This window comes from Vigna unguiculata, chromosome 9 (assembly GCF_004118075.2).
Source record: "Vigna unguiculata cultivar IT97K-499-35 chromosome 9, ASM411807v1, whole genome shotgun sequence".
NCBI classification, from domain to species: Eukaryota; Viridiplantae; Streptophyta; class Magnoliopsida; order Fabales; family Fabaceae; genus Vigna; species Vigna unguiculata.
The window spans coordinates 26,142,538-26,161,199 of NC_040287.1; the positions used below are offsets into that span (position 1 = coordinate 26,142,538).

Sequence of the window (18,662 nt, forward strand, 5' to 3'; positions counted from 1 at the left end):
TGGGCCTCACACTTTGAAAATGAATCGGATAAAAGTATTTTTTTTTTCATATATAGATAACAAAGCAATTTGGTGTATATTATAGTAGTAGTACTTTATAAATGGGTCGAAGCTTAAGCTTAATTTTAACATTATTTTAATTTCATATTTTACCATTATAATGTTTTTTTACCAAAATTTATTTCGAATGTATAAAATATTAAACATGAAAAATAAAATTATAAATGAACGGATACAGAAAAATGAACTTGAGATCATTTACCAATTAAAATAAAAAATTTATACTACAAATCATATATCTATTTTATTTATAAGAAATAACTTATTTCGCTTATATATTATTAATTTACTCATCTTATTTTCTTTGTTACGGTGTTTCCTTTATCTCTCGTTTTGCCTCCTAACACCTTCGCTTGCAGATATTTACAGAAGAAATGGCGACAACAACCTTCAACGCTCTTCCTTCCTCGCTAAGGCTTGAACTGCCGTTTCTTCTTCCATCGAAGCTCAACAAAGCGCGTTTTCCCTCGTTTTCGCTTCCCAACCCTACGCTCCGTCCTGTTATCTGCAGAGCCTCGGAGTCTTCCACCGTTCCACCGAAGAAGCGTTCTTCTAACAACAGAAACTCAAAAAACAACAACAAAAAGAAAAAGAATAGTAAGAGCAAACCTATAACTACCGATTCCAACTCCGTTTACAATCTTGCTCCATTGCCTCCACTTCCGACGTCACTTCCCAAACCACCGGCGGGATTCGTCGTCGACGAACGAGGCAAAGTTCTTAGCGCTTCCATGGATCGACTTGCCACTCTAGTGAGTTCCTTTTGGATTCAATTAAAATGTAATTTGTATAGAACACGTGGTTTTGCATCAAAATATCTGTTGTTGTGGTTATGGACAATTATTTCCTGTCATTGTGCAATTTTGGTCGCTGAGATTTGATAGGAAGGCTGTTGACATTGTTATAAATTGGAATGTTAGGGTTAATTCTTTGTTATTTCATCAAGTGGTAAGATTTTAATAATATTAATATGTTAATATTAATCAATAGTTGAAATGTTATTTATATGTCGTTAAAGTTTTTAAAAAATTATTAGAACTAGAACGACCATTATTGTCTAATTATATGTCAAACAAAAATATGAGAAATGTGAGCTTACGGATATATATTATACATTCTAAATATTCACATTTCTCAAAAGAATATGGAATAACATAACTTATTCATAAAATATGCAATCCAACGTTCTTGGGTTTTGGGAGTGTGACAAATTGTGAATGACTTGGTGACAGGTTGACCCGGCTAATAACCTTTCCTTAGAGTGCGTTGTAAGGAGAGAGTTCACGAGTTCTCAAGGAGACGACTGTTTGTTGCTCTGCCCTGCTGACATGTAAGTTAAAGGTTTCTAAATATTGAATCCCTGCCCTGTAATCATCACTATGCTGATAAGCTGGAATTTTGTTGACCAGTCTTTTAAATATTTATTGACTATAGATTGTGGAATTTTAACTGCAGGCCTGTCCAGATAGTGAAGCACACACCTAATGGATGGTCGGATGTAAGTTTCCATTCTGCATTCCGTGTCCCACTTCGTTTATGTATTCCTCACCTGTTCACAGAAGCTTAAAAATGAGGTTAACAATTAGTTTTGATGTTGATATGGTCTCATTATCAAACTCTTGAACTAATTTAAAATATTCGCCCTTCTTCAATAATAAAACCTTATTGCTTGTTATCAAGGGAAAGTATATTTTGTTTTTATTTCTTGTTGAATCATCAATTCTAACTCAGCCTCTGTGTTATCGCCAACCATTACATTATATATAGTCTCACACCTAGATAAATGGGGAGGGCTAAATTAGGCAATTGACATCTAACCTAAAGCTTTCTCAAATCTTTATGAAATTGGTAGTTCATTGAATTGTGTTTTGAACTTTTTTTGAGAAAACACCACGGCATCCTTTTATTTGGTCCATCCATGTAACTGACCCTGCTTGGTGAGAAAAGGTTTTCTTTGTATTTGAATGCTTCATTCCAATTCTTACTTTATCTGTGCTTTAGGTCAGTGATGAGGAGCTTGAATCTATTCTGCCCGCTGCTGCTTATGCACTTGCCAAGATACATTTGTATCTGGTTAATAGTGGGTATGTCTGTCTTTTATTTTGATTCAAAATGTCATAGATTTTTGTTTGATCACTAAATTTTTTGTCTGTCCATATTAGATACTGTTATACGGCCCGTGGTGGATTTTGTTATTCGGAAGAGGACATATTTGACTTTCATACAGGCAAGAAATTCTTTTGTTTTTTGTTTTTAGTTTTTACGACAATATTAACGTCTTATAGTTAGATAATTGAGAAATATTCTAGCACAACATGGCTGTTAATGTCACAAAGATTCTATATAGCTAGCTAGCTTATAGGGTGCTATTAGTGTAGGCCAAAAGCATAAGAATGGCTGAAGGAAAGTAAACTATCATGCCATGGTGCCTTGTGGTCATGAAATAAGGCCCATAAACCTAACATGGCTGTTAATGTCACAAAGATTCTATATAGCTAGCTTATAGGGTGCTATTAGTGTAGGCCAAAAGCATAAGAATGGCTGAAGGAAAGTTAACTATCATGCCATGGTGCCTTGTGGTCATGAAATAAGGCCCATAAACCTAAGGGACCCTAGCCTAACTAATGGTGTTCTAGAGTCTTCTAATAGATGAATAAGGTGCAATAGTCACAGTGATGAATTCACAGTTGTGGAGGTGTATAATAAGCACTGACATCTGTAACACATAGGGAGCGGTTACTGCAGCTGTTAGAGAGCACACAGCATAAATGGGTGTGGTACCATATACCCACATTTTCATGCGCTGAGTTATGCATAATAGTGCTTGCTAAGATCTCTTTAGTCTCTCTGGCTTTATAGGATTCCTCAGAAGGATGTGTTCTCTAATGTTAAAACATTGGAATTTATTGTGAGAAATACGTCCATGTTGTAGTTTGGTCTTGCTCTCTGTACATTTCTCTTTGGTTTAAAAGCCACCTTTCTCTTTGTTGTATTCCTTTCATAAACCCATCACAATTTTTGCTTAATTGTTTTCAGGGAAGTTAATCTTCCCTTTATATAAAAGTGAATTTGCTAGCATACAAGCATAAATAATAAATGGAGTTGCTCGGCATTTAGATATTGGCAGTTTGTTAATTCTATCTACCCGTTACTTCCGCAGTTGTCTGACCAACACTAAATTCGTAATACATTGCAAAACTGACAATTTTAAGCTTTTGAAGATTACTTGTTTATGTCTCGAATTCAGTCTTCATGTGTAAGTTGGGTCAAGAACTTTTGTTTGGTAAAACTATGTCTTTCTTACGTACCTTTTTATCCATAAGAATTATGGCTTATCTTGTACACACATTCTTTCACTTTGTCTACTATTGTGTTTCTGATTTTGATATGGAGAAGAAACATGCTTTACATGTACCACTCCCATTTTCCATTTCCCCAATTGCCATCTTTAATCTTATCAAATAGATTAAATAAAAAGGTAATATCTTGGCAGATGCTATCAATTTATTGCCCAACTTTTGTATCTTCACTGTAGTAAGCTGGAATGAAGATCAACTTATGATAATCCGAGAATGATAAAGTGATAACATGATGCAAAAAATTTGAATTGCATGTCTAAAATTAATGGACGATGATTCCTATTTTGCAGACGATAAAGGAGACAGCTTGCCAACTGAAGGTGTAGAAATTGTAAACTTCAGTGTGGTAATTTTATCTACCTTCAATTGCACAAATATGTTTATCTTTAACAGAAGAAAAACTTCCCTGTTATTTTTTTATTTTCTGGAATTAGGATGTTTTGACATTTTTAATCTATTTGACATGTTGAGACTTTTATTCTTCTCTGGTACACATATATTATTGACTAACTTTCTTAATGAATGTTGTATACTTTAAATATCCCATTTTGTAATCAGAGTCTTGCTAACTTACACTTGAAAATAATAAATGCGAACATAGTTATGAAGATGAACAAACAAACGTGTTAGTTTGTTAAAAGGCCTCACCATAAAGTTTCTTGGTTGAAAAGAAAAATGCCTCTCGTTGAAGTATGTTTGTACCTTGCCTTATTTTCGGTATTCACTAATAATTGCTTCCTCCTTCCACCCTATATGACATTTTAGAGAGAAAAATCTTTTTTATCTTTAGTTGTTATTTTACTAAATCAATGAGACATTAGTTTTTTTTTTTTTTTTTTTCTCAGGACCATCTTTAATCAATATCTACAGTACTATCTGAATTATCATTAATAAGCATAAAAATCACACTTTTTTGGTTTTCAAATATAAGCAAACGTTAACTACCTTTATTTCATTTAGTGGTACTTTCCCTAAAATACTTTTTATTAATGTTTGACCTTTGGTTACACTATCATAATATGTACTCTTTGTTGTATGAGAAGAATATTTTAGGAAAATTAGATAGTAAAATTTGACGTAGATAACTGATTTCCTTGTTCTATGTGAAGTTAGTTTAATCCCATTATAAACGAGAACTAAGGTAATAGGATTATTGTGCAATAAGAGTAAATGAGTAAGTAATTATAATATAGAGGGTTTATCGGGAAGTTACATAGTTTTCTATCAAATTATTCCCCTTATAAACAGAAGGCTTAATAGGTTTATTAGTTCCAATATTTGGGTGATTTATTTAATGTGATCCCTCAATTTTTTTTCCCCTAAGTTCAGTCCTCATTTTATTTAAAAGAAGTCAATGTGGTCTCTTCTATTAAATTGACATTGACACTGTCCGTAAGGTGACCAGGTGTCAATAATTCTGGACTTCTCTAACCTTTCACCCTTCTACTCAATGCACCTGTTTTGACTTTCCAAAAGTGGCAGTAGAGGTGCGGTAAATAAAAACAGAGAGATTGAAGTGTTGGAGAAGCCCAGAGTCACTGACACGTAATCACTTCTCAAGTAGTGTCAACACTAATTTAATGAAAAATACATCATTGATTCCTTTTAAATAAAATGATGACTAAATTGAGGATAAAAAATTGAGGAATAACATTGAATAAATCCCTCAAATATTTGGCGAAAAAACCTATTAAGCCTAAACGAGAACGAAGGTAATAGAATTATTGTGTAATAAAAGTAAATGAGTAGGTAGTTTTAGGGTAAAGGGTATGTTGGTAAGTTACGCGATGTTTCTATCAAATTCATAATATTAATTGAATTCCCTAATACCTGTGTCAAAACCTCAGTTTGTCACAGAATGGAACGAATAGAGTTGAAAACAGAAGAATAAGTAGTTTGAAAAAAAATAAATTTATGGAAAATTTATTGCTGTAAACTAACTGATTTCTTAACTACTAATGAATTAGGTAATAGGATTGAAGGGAGTCTAACTATACATCTAATATTGTATTTATTTCTTTATGGTGTTATTGAGAAAAAGTAATTAAATAGTACTTCCTTCCTGATGTTAGAAAGTGGCAAATAATTTGAGGCAGAGTTATTTAAAAGTTACAAATAAAATGATATGGTGGGAAGAAAATTTTAAATCTCAAATAGGAGATACGGTTTCAATCTGATTTTCTTTCTAATATTGTAATAATCGAATAGGAATAAAATATTTCTGAATTGCTTGGAAAATTCTTAGCTTGAATGAGTTTAACATGAATTAACGTCTCTAATTTCAGGAAAATGATGAAAATAAATCAGAAAATTTTCACATGAATTCCTAATTTTAATAGCCAACATATAGGCGCCAATTAGGGGATACTTTCCAATAGCACTAATATTTATATTTGATTGTTGTCTTGAAGATAATGTTGGTGATAAACTTGTTGCATGGTATCTCTGCCGCACCCAATAATATTGTTGTCAACTATTTCTGTGGTACCCTCAAATTCATGCCTTAGTATAGTTGGCACTTGACAGCCGTGAGAAATTATAAATCATCTTACAGCCAGTGGATGGTTGTGCGGTTTAGTCACCTTAGCTTTTCTTTCTGCTATTAATGCATATTGTTTATGACTTTTATTTTTATTATACATCTGTAGTTAAAGTGCTTCTTTATATTCTACTGAAGTAACCTCTAGGCTCTGGCACTGACCTAATGTAGAAAGTATGGGTATCAAAAAGCTAACATGATGTATACACCAGGCATGCTTATTTACATCAATTTGCTGCAGGAAGAAGCATATTACATGATATATACACCATCTGATCCACTTCTTTTTGTAGCTGTGAAGGTAAGCTTCCCTGTGAAGCTTCTTAAAACCAACTATTTCCTCTGTTGAACGATTGCCACATTTCATTTTCCAGTCACGTTTTTTCTCGGATCAAACTAATTCTATAGTTGATTTGAGTGGAAACTGTTCCAAAATACCAATGTGAACTTAGTATCAAAGTACTCTTGGTTCCCACAGTATATCTGATTAGTTTGTGAAACCAGTATTAAAAGCCATAGATAATTAATTTAACCTTTCACTGCAGGATCAGAATGGAATTTTGCAAATTGCTGACGATGTAAGTTGACACTTGACGCTTGCTAGAGAGTTTGGTCGCTATTTCCTTTCTCAGATCCCATGTGTCGCAGTTAATTTGGCAATTTGGTTTTCGCAAACAATTAAAACTTCCTAACAACTTCAGACTGTCCTTTTAGTATAACGGTCCTTATTTGCTTTGCACTGGTGTATTCCATATGTAGGGATGCTTAATACACTCACATTATATTTATCGATATTAGTGCCCAAGTTTAGGGGAAGGGAAATAAAATTTCTGATTTCAAGATCACAAGAAGTTGCTAATCTCAACTATTGTGAACAGGAACTGCTTGAGGATCCTGCTGTCACCAGCGCTATAGATGAAGAGACTGAATTTAATGCCTTGGTGGTGTGTGGTTTTATTCTTTCAAAGTGATATTCTTTTTGGTTAAGTTTGACTCTTCATTTACGTGGTTTGCGTTGTCTTACACGCAGGAGGAAGAAGCTGCGCTCCTTGACGGAATGTTGGGTGAAAGATAACCACATATTTACTTTCTGCAATAGAGCTGTCCCACACTCCCACCAATGTTTTGCTTTTAGCGGGTTCATTTGCATGTTGAAGAAAGAAGCTGCTATCTCATAACTTAACCCGGATCAAAAAAGTTATCCAACATGAAACAAACATGCAGGTAGTATTTTTCCTCTGAATTGTCCCGGCTTGGTCTGTTTGCATGTCAACAAATATCTGGGGATAGAATAGCTCCTTTGTCTGCTTGATCAATTTTGTATGTATGGTTCCTCATTATTTGAAGTTTAATTTTGATATATTAATTTGTAAATGTAATTTTTTATCATGACCATTATGATTGAACAGCAATTTATAAGTTTACAACATTGTGCTTCTAATAGTTATGAAATGATAATGCATATAAAGTTAAGTGCAAGTAGTAGTGGAGCTGTTGTGCTTTTTCTTTTATTTTTAAACCACGTAAACATAATTGAAATATTCTTGACTTCTCATTTTTTTTTACAGTTGACTTTTTATTTTCTGGGTGGCAAAATGGATTATTTGTCTTCATTTGAATTGTGGTCTATTGCGGCATGGAAAAAAAATCCATTTAATGTAAGTGTCCAAAATAAAGCTAAAGTTTGGTGAAAGTCCGATTGATTCCATGATTAGTTCTGGTTAAAAAGACATGTGCTTAATATGCGGTGCGGTAAATGTTATAGTAGTATATATTTTAAATTTTAAATATATAAAAATATATTGTAATTAAATTTGTAATAGATAAATATTTTTAAATATATAAATTATATTTTAGAATTATAAATAATTGAATTGACACAACATTACTTTTAAATTTAAATGATTTCTTTTAAAAATATAGTAACGTAATCTACAAATGAAGACAAAAATGATAAATCAGAGGAGATAAGACGATATTTTTTAACAAATGTCCTCATTAGAGGAAAAATATAAAAATTTCGTTGGAACATAATTCCTAAAGTTGTTTTAATTCGATATAACTATTTTTAAATAAATTATAAATTTCTTTTACGATCAAGCTTTGAAGATTAAATATAGGTTTCTTTAAACTTAATTTCTTTTGAAATAATTATTAATTTTGAAATAATATTTGTTTATCAAACTAAGTAGAAAATGCTTATTTTCAAAATAAGCAGGTTAAACAAAGGAATAAAATAAAACTAGAAACTTATTTTTTTATGCTATTATTAAATAATCTCTTGGACAATGATAACATGATATGAAATTATTATGGGAGGTATTGTTTATTTTGAAACATAATATTTTTTATAATTTTGCTCTTAAAAAGCACTTAAAAGAAGTAAGAAGAAAAGTGTATTTTAATTCTCATTGACTTTAATTCTTAATATATTATTGAACTACTAAATATATCGGAACAGAAATAAAATAACTCCTTTAATTTATTTAAGAGACATTAGCCTTAAAACCGATCTTAGAGATAATATTACATGATAGGTTTGAAGTATTAACATATATGTGATTGTAAATAAGAGTCTCATAATACAAAAGTAGTTATCAATTGTTATAAATAAATTAAATAACGAGTGAAAGATATAGAGAAAATTAATTTAATTGTTTTGTAGAAGTTACTTAGAACAAAGTAAATAATACTCTTACATAGAGTTGAACCAAATTATAACTATTATTTTTAGGATGGAAAATTGGGTTACGGTCCAACAACCCACCAAAATTGGGCAGGTTAAAGACCGCAGAGCTTGCCATTGACATGTTTTTTTTCAATGAAAAATATTAATTTTTTTATATTATATTTTATAAAAAATTTGTAATAATGCCATAACTTAAATTATTAATAATTACAAATTAAATTTTATTTATTAATTATAATAAAGTAATTTAATATGTAAATATACTAATTAGTTTGAGAATCTAATTAGATATATTAGTTAATCCATAAAAAGTTAAGAAAAAAAATAATAACTAAATATACTTTTAACACTTATATTATATATACTAGCGTAAACACATGAGTTACTATGTATGTGAATATGCATTTTTTAAATATATATAATATTATATTAGTAAGTGATGTTTTAATATCATTAAGTTAATATACAAAATAAATTTATATTCATTAAGAATAAAGACGAATAAATAGAGAAAAGAAGAAAAAATAATTGTTAATAAATGAAAAAAATAACTGGAATAATAGTTTTATAGAAAAAATGTAAAAATAATTATTAATATTTAAAAAATAAATAAATAATTATATTGTAAAGGGTAAATTAGGAATAAGTAATTATGTACAGAAGAGGGAATCTTTTTATATATAGTTATAGATATATGAACAAATTTTAAAAATTAAAAAATTAAAAAAAAAGTTGGTTGGTCAGTGGGGGCAAGTCACGAATTCCAACTTGTTTTACTATGACAAGCCGACCCGATCCAATGCATTTGTAATAGACCAATGGTGAAACAAGTCAAAACAAGTAAGACCGATTTGTTTTGTTATCCCTAACTATCCTCAAAATTATCTGACTACTTCACTTCAATACCAAAGACAACCTCTCAATGTCAAAATGTTCCTTAAATGGAAAATCATTCACATTGAATTTGCCTCTCAAAAAGTAAAGTTGAATAGGAGATAGAGGTTTGATAAGAATGTCATCTCACTAAACATGAGTTGAAATATGTTCACCATGGAGACATTTATACATAACTTTTTCTCGATCAAAGAAAATAGAATCAATGTTCATATATTTTGTTATAATAGGAAAAAGACATGTCAAAGTGAGCCGGAACCGTGAGCCAATCCGGCTCGTCATGGGTTCTAGCTAAGTCGGGTTGGAATTTTTTTTTTCAATCATGGGTTATAATGGGTTCAACTCACTTAACTTACGAGTTATGCGAGTTCGAGCCTGGTTACAATGAACTAAGCTACAACCCACCTACATTTAAGAAAAATAAATGTAAAATTAAGTAGGTAAACCAACTATTAACTAATATAATTGAGGATTTGACAACTAAATTTTGACAACTTTCTTTTACAACCTGATGTGGCATCTTGTAAGTGGTTTTGAAATATAGAAAAATGAGAAAATAGAAAAAATGGGAAGCTAATTAGAAGATGCCACCTCAGGGTTATAAGAGAAAGTTGTCAAAATTTAGTTGTTAAAAAGTCATTTTTCTATAATTAATTTACCTTTCCTGTCTGCTTGAAGGGAAAAGAACCAAGGTTGTTGCTTCATCAAAGTGAGCCTTAACTTAGTGACTGCCTTGTCTCGTCTTTGTAATTCATTTCACACACATCACAGATCAAACATTTATGCAGTTTTGAACGGTATGTGTTCTTCACATGTGCTATTCATCGGTGTTAATCGTCCTCTATGTCTGCAACGTCGCGTCATATTCCTCTGATTGGTTTTCGTGGGCGTCGCAACCTTCGTCTCCCATCCAAGTACCTTTCCTTCTTTTTCTTTTTCTAGTTTGAGTTCGAAATTTTGTTTTACCATTCACTTCATCTTCAAATTTCTTATGTTTGATGCTTGCTTTCTTTATCCATGTTGAATCTTCGATGTAATTCATTTCGCACACACCACAGATCAAACATTTATACAGTTTCAAACGATTCGTGTGTTGTTGTCGGTGTTAGTTGTCCTTCGTGTCTATGATGCCGAGTTGGTGTTTCTCTACGTCTACGACATCGTGTCGTGCTCCTCCAATTGGTGCTTGTGGGCGTCACAACCTTCGTCTCCCATTCAGATACCTTTCCTTCTTTTTCTTTTCTAGTTTCAGTTCGACATTTTATTTTACTATTCAATTTTTCTTGAAATTGCTTGTGTTTGCTGCTTGCTTTCATCCATGTTGAATTCTTGAAACATTGTGTATGCATAATAGTATGGTTATGGTGGGGTTTACACATGTTTTTTTTTTTTATATTGCTTTGTTGACATTAAGGTATGTTTGTTTAGTACATAAGCTTTTCATTTTTGTTTTTTTTCAAAAATTCATTTGCAACATCGAATCTGAAACTGTTCATCAAAGTGTCAATGTGAATTGTGATGTTGATGATAATATAAATAATGAAAAAGCTAATGAGCCACCTTCAATTAATAATGAAGAGAATGAAGTTCAAAAAGAGAGTAAGAAAGCTAAGACTTGTAGATCTGAAGTTGGGAAATATTTTTCTAAAGTTGGACTGAAGGATGGTAAAGAAAAAGCCAAATGTAATGCATTTGGGCAAGCATATGTAGTTGGTGGTACTAAAATAGGCAATTCAACTTTGTTGCGTCATTTGAAAAAAAATGCAATGTTAGCCTAAAATATAAAGATGTAGAAGGAATGATAATTGATGGTAAGGGAAAGTTAAGGAGTAGGGAAATTGATTACAAGCATGTTCAAAAGATTATGACAATGGCTATTGTTAAACATGGTTTGCCATTTAAGTATGTTGAGTACAAATGGATTAGAAAATTACTTTCATATTTGAATCCTAATGTAAAGCATGTGAGCAATAATACAATTGTCTTTGATTTGTGGAAATTTCATCTTGAGATGAATGCGAAATTTAAACATGAAATGCATCAATGTCATAATCAAACTTGTTTGACATCAGATTGTTGGACTACTTGTACTCAAAATGGATATATTTGTTTAACAACTCATTTTTATTGATAATAATTGGAGATTGAAGAGTAATATTCTTGCTTTTTGTAAAATGGAACCTCCACATACGAGTCATGATTTAGCAAATAAAGTGTTTGAATGTTTAACTGAGTGAGGAATTGATAGAAAAATACTTTATATAACTTTAGACAATGTTACTGCCAATGATTGTATGCAAAAAATTTTGAGTGAACAATTAAGCTTACCAAATAGCTTATTATGTCATGGTGAATTTTTTCATGTGACGTGTGTTGCTCATATCTTGAATCTTATAGTTCAAGAGGGTTTGAAAGTGACTGAAGTTGCTTTGTAGAAAATTAGAGAAAACATTAAATATGTGAAAGGGTTAGAGGCAAGAAAAATAACATTTACAAAATGTGCTGTTAAGTGAAGGGTATTGATACTAAAGTGCATTTAAGGTTAGATGGACTTGCTAGATGGAATTCTACTTTTTTTATGCTTAAAAGTACTCATAAGTATCGTCATCCTTTTTGAAGTTTCATTTTACGTGATAAAAGTTTTATACATTGTCCAATAATTGAATAGTGAAAAAGAGTTTAAATGATGTATGTATTTTTAGGGCTATTTTATAAGATAACCGATTTGATTTCAAGCACATCTTATCCAACCTCTAATGAATATTTTATGCAAGTATAGAAAATTGAATGGTTATTAAGAGATACTCTAAAAACTGATGACCCCTTAATGAAAGACATGGCAAAAAGGATGATGGATAAATTTGACAAGTATTGGAGTGAATATAGTACCTATACTATATGGGCCAGTCTCTAGTTACTACTGACCGATCGCGTGAGATTACTTCGAAGAAGGTGTCCATGTAGGAAACTACCCTGGATTATGCACAGGATTCTACCCTGGAGTCCTTTTATGCAATTTATGTGCAATGGTCAGCAACCGTTTGACGACTGAGAGGATCCTTCGTAGTGTCAATAGTTGGACTATCCACAGGATTTCCTTGGTGTACTTTATACAAATCATATGCAACACCATTAGAATAATTATGTCGAAAGAAATAAGAATGAATTAACTAGTACTATAATTAACATAAACATGTCAATAATCAGAATTAAAAAATGATAGGGCCATGATTAGGTCGACCATAATCACAGACCCATGTAGGAAACTATAAATACAAGTCAAAGGTGTGGTTGTTGGTACTTTTCTCTCGCATTAATTATAACATTTATTACTTTCACCGATCAAACCATTATTACTTTTGGCATCAGAGTCCCTTCAGTAGGTATCCCTGATCGAAAAAATGAATAGGAACACTGAATGAATGACTGAAGTGAAGGTTTGAAGACCCGATAACATTTTGGCATCCACGTGAGGCCTAACGTTTGTCTATTTATTCCTACATGGTGACCACAAGAAACATATGAGCGACCTACGTGTTGAGGATGCTTCAAATGACCATACCGATACAAGGGAGATGCTGAGGAGGATGCAATAATGTATGATGAGATGCAAAGGAATTACAAGGCAAATATCAAGACTTTGAGGGAGGAAACTAAAGCCATAAAGCACTAAAGGGTTGGAAATGAGCCCATATTGTCAAACCTGACCCTGCCAAGTCCCCTCAAGTAGTTTGGTGTAGAACCGACTAAGAGAAGAGAAGAATAACCTCAAACCACTCGAGTAGAGCCAATCACACGTACCCAAGAAGAGCCGACCAATATCGCTTAGGAAAGTATAAGAGTTAATACAGGTTTCAATCTGTCTAATGTCACAGTCAACACTAAAGGAATGTTCCCTTTCACACCGGGGATTCTAGAGACATTCCTCTACCCAAACAGTGAAAGATGCTTAACTTTGAAAAATACAATGGAACAAATAACCCTAACCATCATTTGCGTGTCTTCACGAATCAAATTATGTTCCACAAAGAAAGTGACCACATCTAGTGCAGGATTTTTGTAAGACCCGAGAAAATTAAATTAATAAATAAATATTTGTTTAATAAATGCAAGGGCGGGAATTCCTAAGTTCATTAATATGGAGAAAGAAGATAAGAGCAATGGTGGCTCAAGTGGTTAAGAGTACTTAACTATTATGAGAGGACTTAGGTTTGAGCCTTGAATTGAGTTAGGGTAGGTTTGAACCTTGGCTAGCACAATTTAGCCTTGACTTATTTGCATTTTTTTTGGTTCTGCAATGTTAGGGAAAACCTAGAAACCCTAGTAGCCGTCAAAGAAACCAAAGAGGCATGGAATAATCTATTACCTATTAATGGTGTAGAAGGAGTGCCAAAGGGTGGAAATCAAAGGGGAGACCAATTATGGTGTAAGAAAGGATTCTAAGAGCACTTTTGGAGTCGAAATTCCAGGTTAGGGGAGCTATCATTTCTTGTTTTAATGATATTATATGCAATTGCGTTATATATATTGATGCATGAAAGTCTTCTCTTAAACCAAATTCTTGTATCGTTTAACTTCTTAATATTTGTTGTATGTTTTAAAGAGAGTATGCGTGTGCTTGTGGTTTCCATTGTATTGAGTTATCTTTGTGAACTCATCACTACTATGATTATTATGATTCTTCTTTTTGTCTTGGCGTGATGTTTAGAATTTTTCTTCTATATACGACACACTTATGAGATAGGCCACAAAGTGAACCCTAGAGTAAAACCCGAGAGTTGGCGCTTGGCGACGGAAGTGGTCCCGCTAGGTGGTGTGTTCTATAATTGGGCTTGGACCAAAATCCAGTGGGTTGGCGCAAAGTGTTCTACCAGGTGGTCTAGAACGCGAGTTAACCTAGCGATGTGGATGTTAGGCGGTTTTGGATGCAGTGATGGATTACGCGAGGTATTCTATATAGATTTAGATGGAGGTCTTGATACAATGCTTTGCTGGAGGACCAGTTACGAGTGTAACTTGTATTGGGATAACACGTGGCCGTTCAAGGTTGTAACCTGGTGGTTTTGGAAGTCCAATGGAGTGTGCGAGATGGTGGCTCGTACAGATGGGTTTTGGAAGATTGTCCTCCTTAGTGTTATTTGACGAGTTTGGTAGTATTGGGACAAATACAAACCGCAATTCATATTGGAGAACTCCATTTGGTGTTACAGATTGTGGCCGTGACAAATTTATTCCTGCGTGTGGACTATTAGGTGGTGGCCTGTAGTCAAAGGGGCGAGTAGGCACTCGTGACAACAAAGATCGATCAATGTAATCATCAAAAGAGGTGTAAAATCAAGAGGCCTCCAGAGGAATGTAAGACCCAAGAAATTTAAATAATTAAATAAATAATTATTTAATAAATGCGGGTAGTAGAAGCCTTTATGACATTTAATGTTAATTGTTGTGACATGGAAAAGTACTAGCTCAAGTGGTTGAGAGTACTTAATTGTGTGAGAGGACTTAGGTTTGAGTCCTATGTATGCTATTTGTGTGTTGTTTGAATTATTTTACTTTTGATGATATGCATGATTATGTTGAGTGATAACATAATTATAGAATTATAGAAATTATCACAAACATGAGTTGGTTGAATTGGTTGTGCACTTGTCTTGTGATACCATGGCTGTGTGTTCAAACCTTGCTAAGAATGAAATTGATTCCTTTATTTTTGCTAATGTAATTGTGAGTTGAATGTGAAAGGGTGGAGAAACCTTAGAGACTTTGGGCAGCCAAGGGAGTTGGGAAAAACAGCCGTAATGGTTTATGAAAGGTAATAATAGACATTAAAAAGGCATTTTTCGTTTTATTTATTTTTACTACAATTAGGAGCCATATGAAAGGGAAAAATTAGGCAATTAAGAGGGTTTTTGAAGTCTGAAACCTAGAGTGGGAAGGGAGCACGAATTCTGAGGAGAAAGGTGAATTTAGGATTTGAGAGTAAAGCTGTATTTTGATTGAGAGAGCAAATGAGGGTTCTTAGATATCACAAAGTCAAGGTTAGACAACCATTCGAAGCAAGGATTTTCAGGTTAGGGGAGCTCTTTTGCATGACTATCTCTAATTGTTAATAATTTCGCCTAATTCTGAAATATGCATGAAATTTCGTGCTTGTTGTGGTGTGGTTTTGGGGTTTTTGATTATTTTAATGTGGTATGATTAAACCCTTATGATATTGTATGAAAATTATGGGATTCTCTGTACTGTTTGTGTTTTAAGGTTCATTTTCGCATTTTGGGTGGTTAATTTGGTGTTCCAATCGTGCACATAATGTTTGTATTCCGTGACAAATTGTTTGGCATAGTGGAATGGGGTTTTGGGCAGTTGGGTTTGGTTTCTGCGTGAATGATAGGGAGAATATATGCTATTCTTGCTCAAGCTATCTAGGCTCGCTTAGGCGAGAATAGTCAAGATGAGTGTGATGTTGTTGTCTCGCCGCCTAGGCGAGAAGGTTGGACTTAGGCGAAGGAGGGGCTCGCCCAAGCGAGATAGGCTCGCCTAAGCGAGACTTCGTATGTGAGCCACTGTAGCACGCTCGCTCGGGCGAGGAAGCTTAGCTTGAGCGAGACAGGCCTGGTCGCTTAAGCTAAGGCTTCTAGCCCAAGCGAGATTAGTGCAACTTGTGTGTAATATTTGTACGCATCGATGCGAACGTGGATCAGGAGATGTTGTGTCATGAGCGGGAAGGTTCATGGAGGGTGGTTAACATGTGATGGTATGAGCGGGGTGGTTCATACATATTTACTCTCCTGTGGGGATACGAGCGAGGTAGGTTTGTATGTTCCGTGCTCACAGTTGAGAGATGTTGCGTATGGGGAGGTACGTAGCTAGTGGATCACATGTGTTTGTTGGTATCGCGCAGCGAAATGTTTAGAAGTGTGGACAAAAACCAAGAGGGGGTGAATTGGTTTTAAGTAATAAAATTAATACTTTAAAAATTTTCCAAAATTTATCAATTAAATCAGTGATTAATTTCTTTAAACACTATAACAGATGAAATAAAGAGATAGAGAAGAAGATTGAACACAAATATTTATACTGGTTTGGATCAAAAGACCCTACGTCCAGTTGTTAATCTCTCAAAAATGAGATTAACTAAATCACTAACAAGTAACATATTTACAATCAGATATTAAGAGTGTAAGGAAATAAAACACCTCTCTTGAATCACACAAGAGATGAACACCTTTCTCTGAATCACACAGAGAACCTTGACCTTGGCTTTCCTAGCAACATCAGCAGCACTCAATCTCCTAGAACACCTCTCAGGAAAAGTTATCGCTCTACCCACACTAGATTTTTCAAAGCTTCTATTGAGAACACTCAGAGAACTCTCTTGCAGTCACAACACTAGCACTCAAGCTTCTCAAAAAGGTTAGTGAGAAGTAATTCTGAGGTTCCTTAAATAGAGTTTCCAAAAATTAGGTCAAAAAGCTGAACAGTCGCGCCCAACTGACCAGGATAATCGATTATCACTAGTGATAATCGATTATTCCAGTGTGGTTTATGAAAAACAAATTTTTGAGTAGATAATCGATTATCAGAGGTGATAATCGATTATTCCAGTGCTTTCTTGAAAAAATTGGTTCAGCTCAGGATAATCGATTATTCTAAGTGATAATTGATTATCACTTTGATTTTTCGAGAAATACCAGAATTTTCTTGTAGAATACTGATTCTAACTAATCTAATTACATTTTACAGGATAACTTTAAACATAACAACACATGGTCTTCATATTGACTTCCAGATGGCTTTCAGGTTTCTTTTATCATCATCAAAATCTTGCTTCAGCATTTAGACTTGTATTGCTTTTGCCAACAATCTCCCCCTTTTTGATGATGATCAAAACAATATGTTTAAGGTATCTGCAATCAAAATATCTTACAAGTAGATTTGTTAGTAGCACTGTTTGGTTTAAACTTTTAAACTTTTTATCCCCCTGTTTTGATCATATGAAAAAAAAAGTTTCAATAAAGAAGCTCCCCCTCAATTAGGCAATGGTAAAGAATAACAAGAAAAATATACTTTTATTGAAAAAATAATAAAACTGGAAAACATAGTACAATTGCAAAAAAAAATAGACTATGATGTAGACTTTTAAAAGTCTTGACTCATGTCATCATCTTCCTCATATTTATCAAATTTATGTTCTAAGTTAGAGATCCTAGAATCTAATCCTCTAATTAAGCCAGTGACTTCTTCATGTCTGTGAGTGGAGAGAAGAAAGAATTCTTCAAGTCTCTGGTTGAGATTTAAAATGTGATCCTCTAAAGAAGAGGATGAGCCACCAACACCACTGGATGATCCAATATGTGTGTCACCAGGAGGAATGAGAGTAGTGGGAGGATTTTCTTCTTCTTCATTGTCCGAGGAAGGCATATCATCCTTGTGAATGTAGGTATTCCCAAAAGGAATAAATTTCATCTACTTCAAGGAGTTTTCTGCAATTTTGTTTGCCTCAGTGGTTTTGTGAGATTGTTCATCAGAGACATTTACCCCTTTGTACTCACAAATACGAGAGATGAGTAAGGAATACAGGAGTGGATATTGAGGTAATCTCTTGGCTTTGAGCATGATGTGAAGAATGATGCTTTGCCAATAGATGGGGATGTGGTTGAGCATGGCATAAATGATCATATGATCTGCTTCACTGCACTGTGCGTGGTTTGTACCACGTGGACATAAAATCCAAACAATGAGATAGTGAAGTAGACGCTGATCGATTTTTAGAGGTCCGGCTAGCAATTGGCGGCCTATTTCTTGATCCTAGCGTCGCATAAAAGATCTATAAGCGAATATGCGGTTGAAGCCTTCAATGCCAGCAATGAGGATTGGAGAGGTGCCATCATGAATAGGAAATTGTGCAACATTTTCCCAAATATCATCATCTAGAATAATGTCGACACCTTTCACCTTTGTGAACCCTACTCCATCTCTGAATTTGTAATTAAAATAGAACGATCGTACCAAATCGGGGTAGTAGGTGCCATGCATCTCTGTGAAGAATTTGACCCCTTGTTCAGCAAGAAAATTTGGAATTGTGAAATGGCGATTTACAAACCATTGAGATTGGATGAAT

General features: G+C 33.6%; 1 protein-coding gene across 2 annotated transcripts; it reads left to right on the forward strand.

Annotated features, from left to right (window-relative positions):
- The first annotated feature begins 365 nt into the window (after window positions 1–365).
- Window positions 366–7,382, forward strand: LOC114164732. Of its 2 annotated transcripts, XM_028049484.1 has the most exons (10): window positions 366–812; window positions 1,293–1,390; window positions 1,516–1,558; window positions 2,062–2,144; window positions 2,223–2,287; window positions 3,710–3,765; window positions 6,200–6,259; window positions 6,504–6,536; window positions 6,837–6,902; window positions 6,989–7,382. In XM_028049484.1, the coding sequence occupies exons 1-10, from the start codon at window positions 435–437 to the stop codon at window positions 7,031–7,033; spliced, it is 927 nt and encodes a 308-aa protein (XP_027905285.1). In that variant the 5' UTR covers window positions 366–434; the 3' UTR covers window positions 7,034–7,382. The 2 variants fall into 2 exon arrangements, with proteins under 2 accessions (XP_027905285.1, XP_027905286.1); XM_028049485.1 differs by lacking the exon at window positions 6,200–6,259.
- The last annotated feature ends 11,280 nt before the right edge of the window (window positions 7,383–18,662 follow it).

Bases quoted from the DNA above. Each gene is read 5' to 3' on its own strand.
- LOC114164732 (XM_028049484.1), top strand. From the start codon at position 435: ATGGCGACAACAACCTTCAACGCTCTTCCTTCCTCGCTAAGGCTTGAA. The intron at 2,145-2,222 runs GTATGTCTGTCT...TGTCCATATTAG, and splicing joins TTGTATCTGGTTAATAGTGG to ATACTGTTATACGGCCCGTG. The intron at 2,288-3,709 runs GCAAGAAATTCT...CCTATTTTGCAG, and splicing joins CATATTTGACTTTCATACAG to ACGATAAAGGAGACAGCTTG.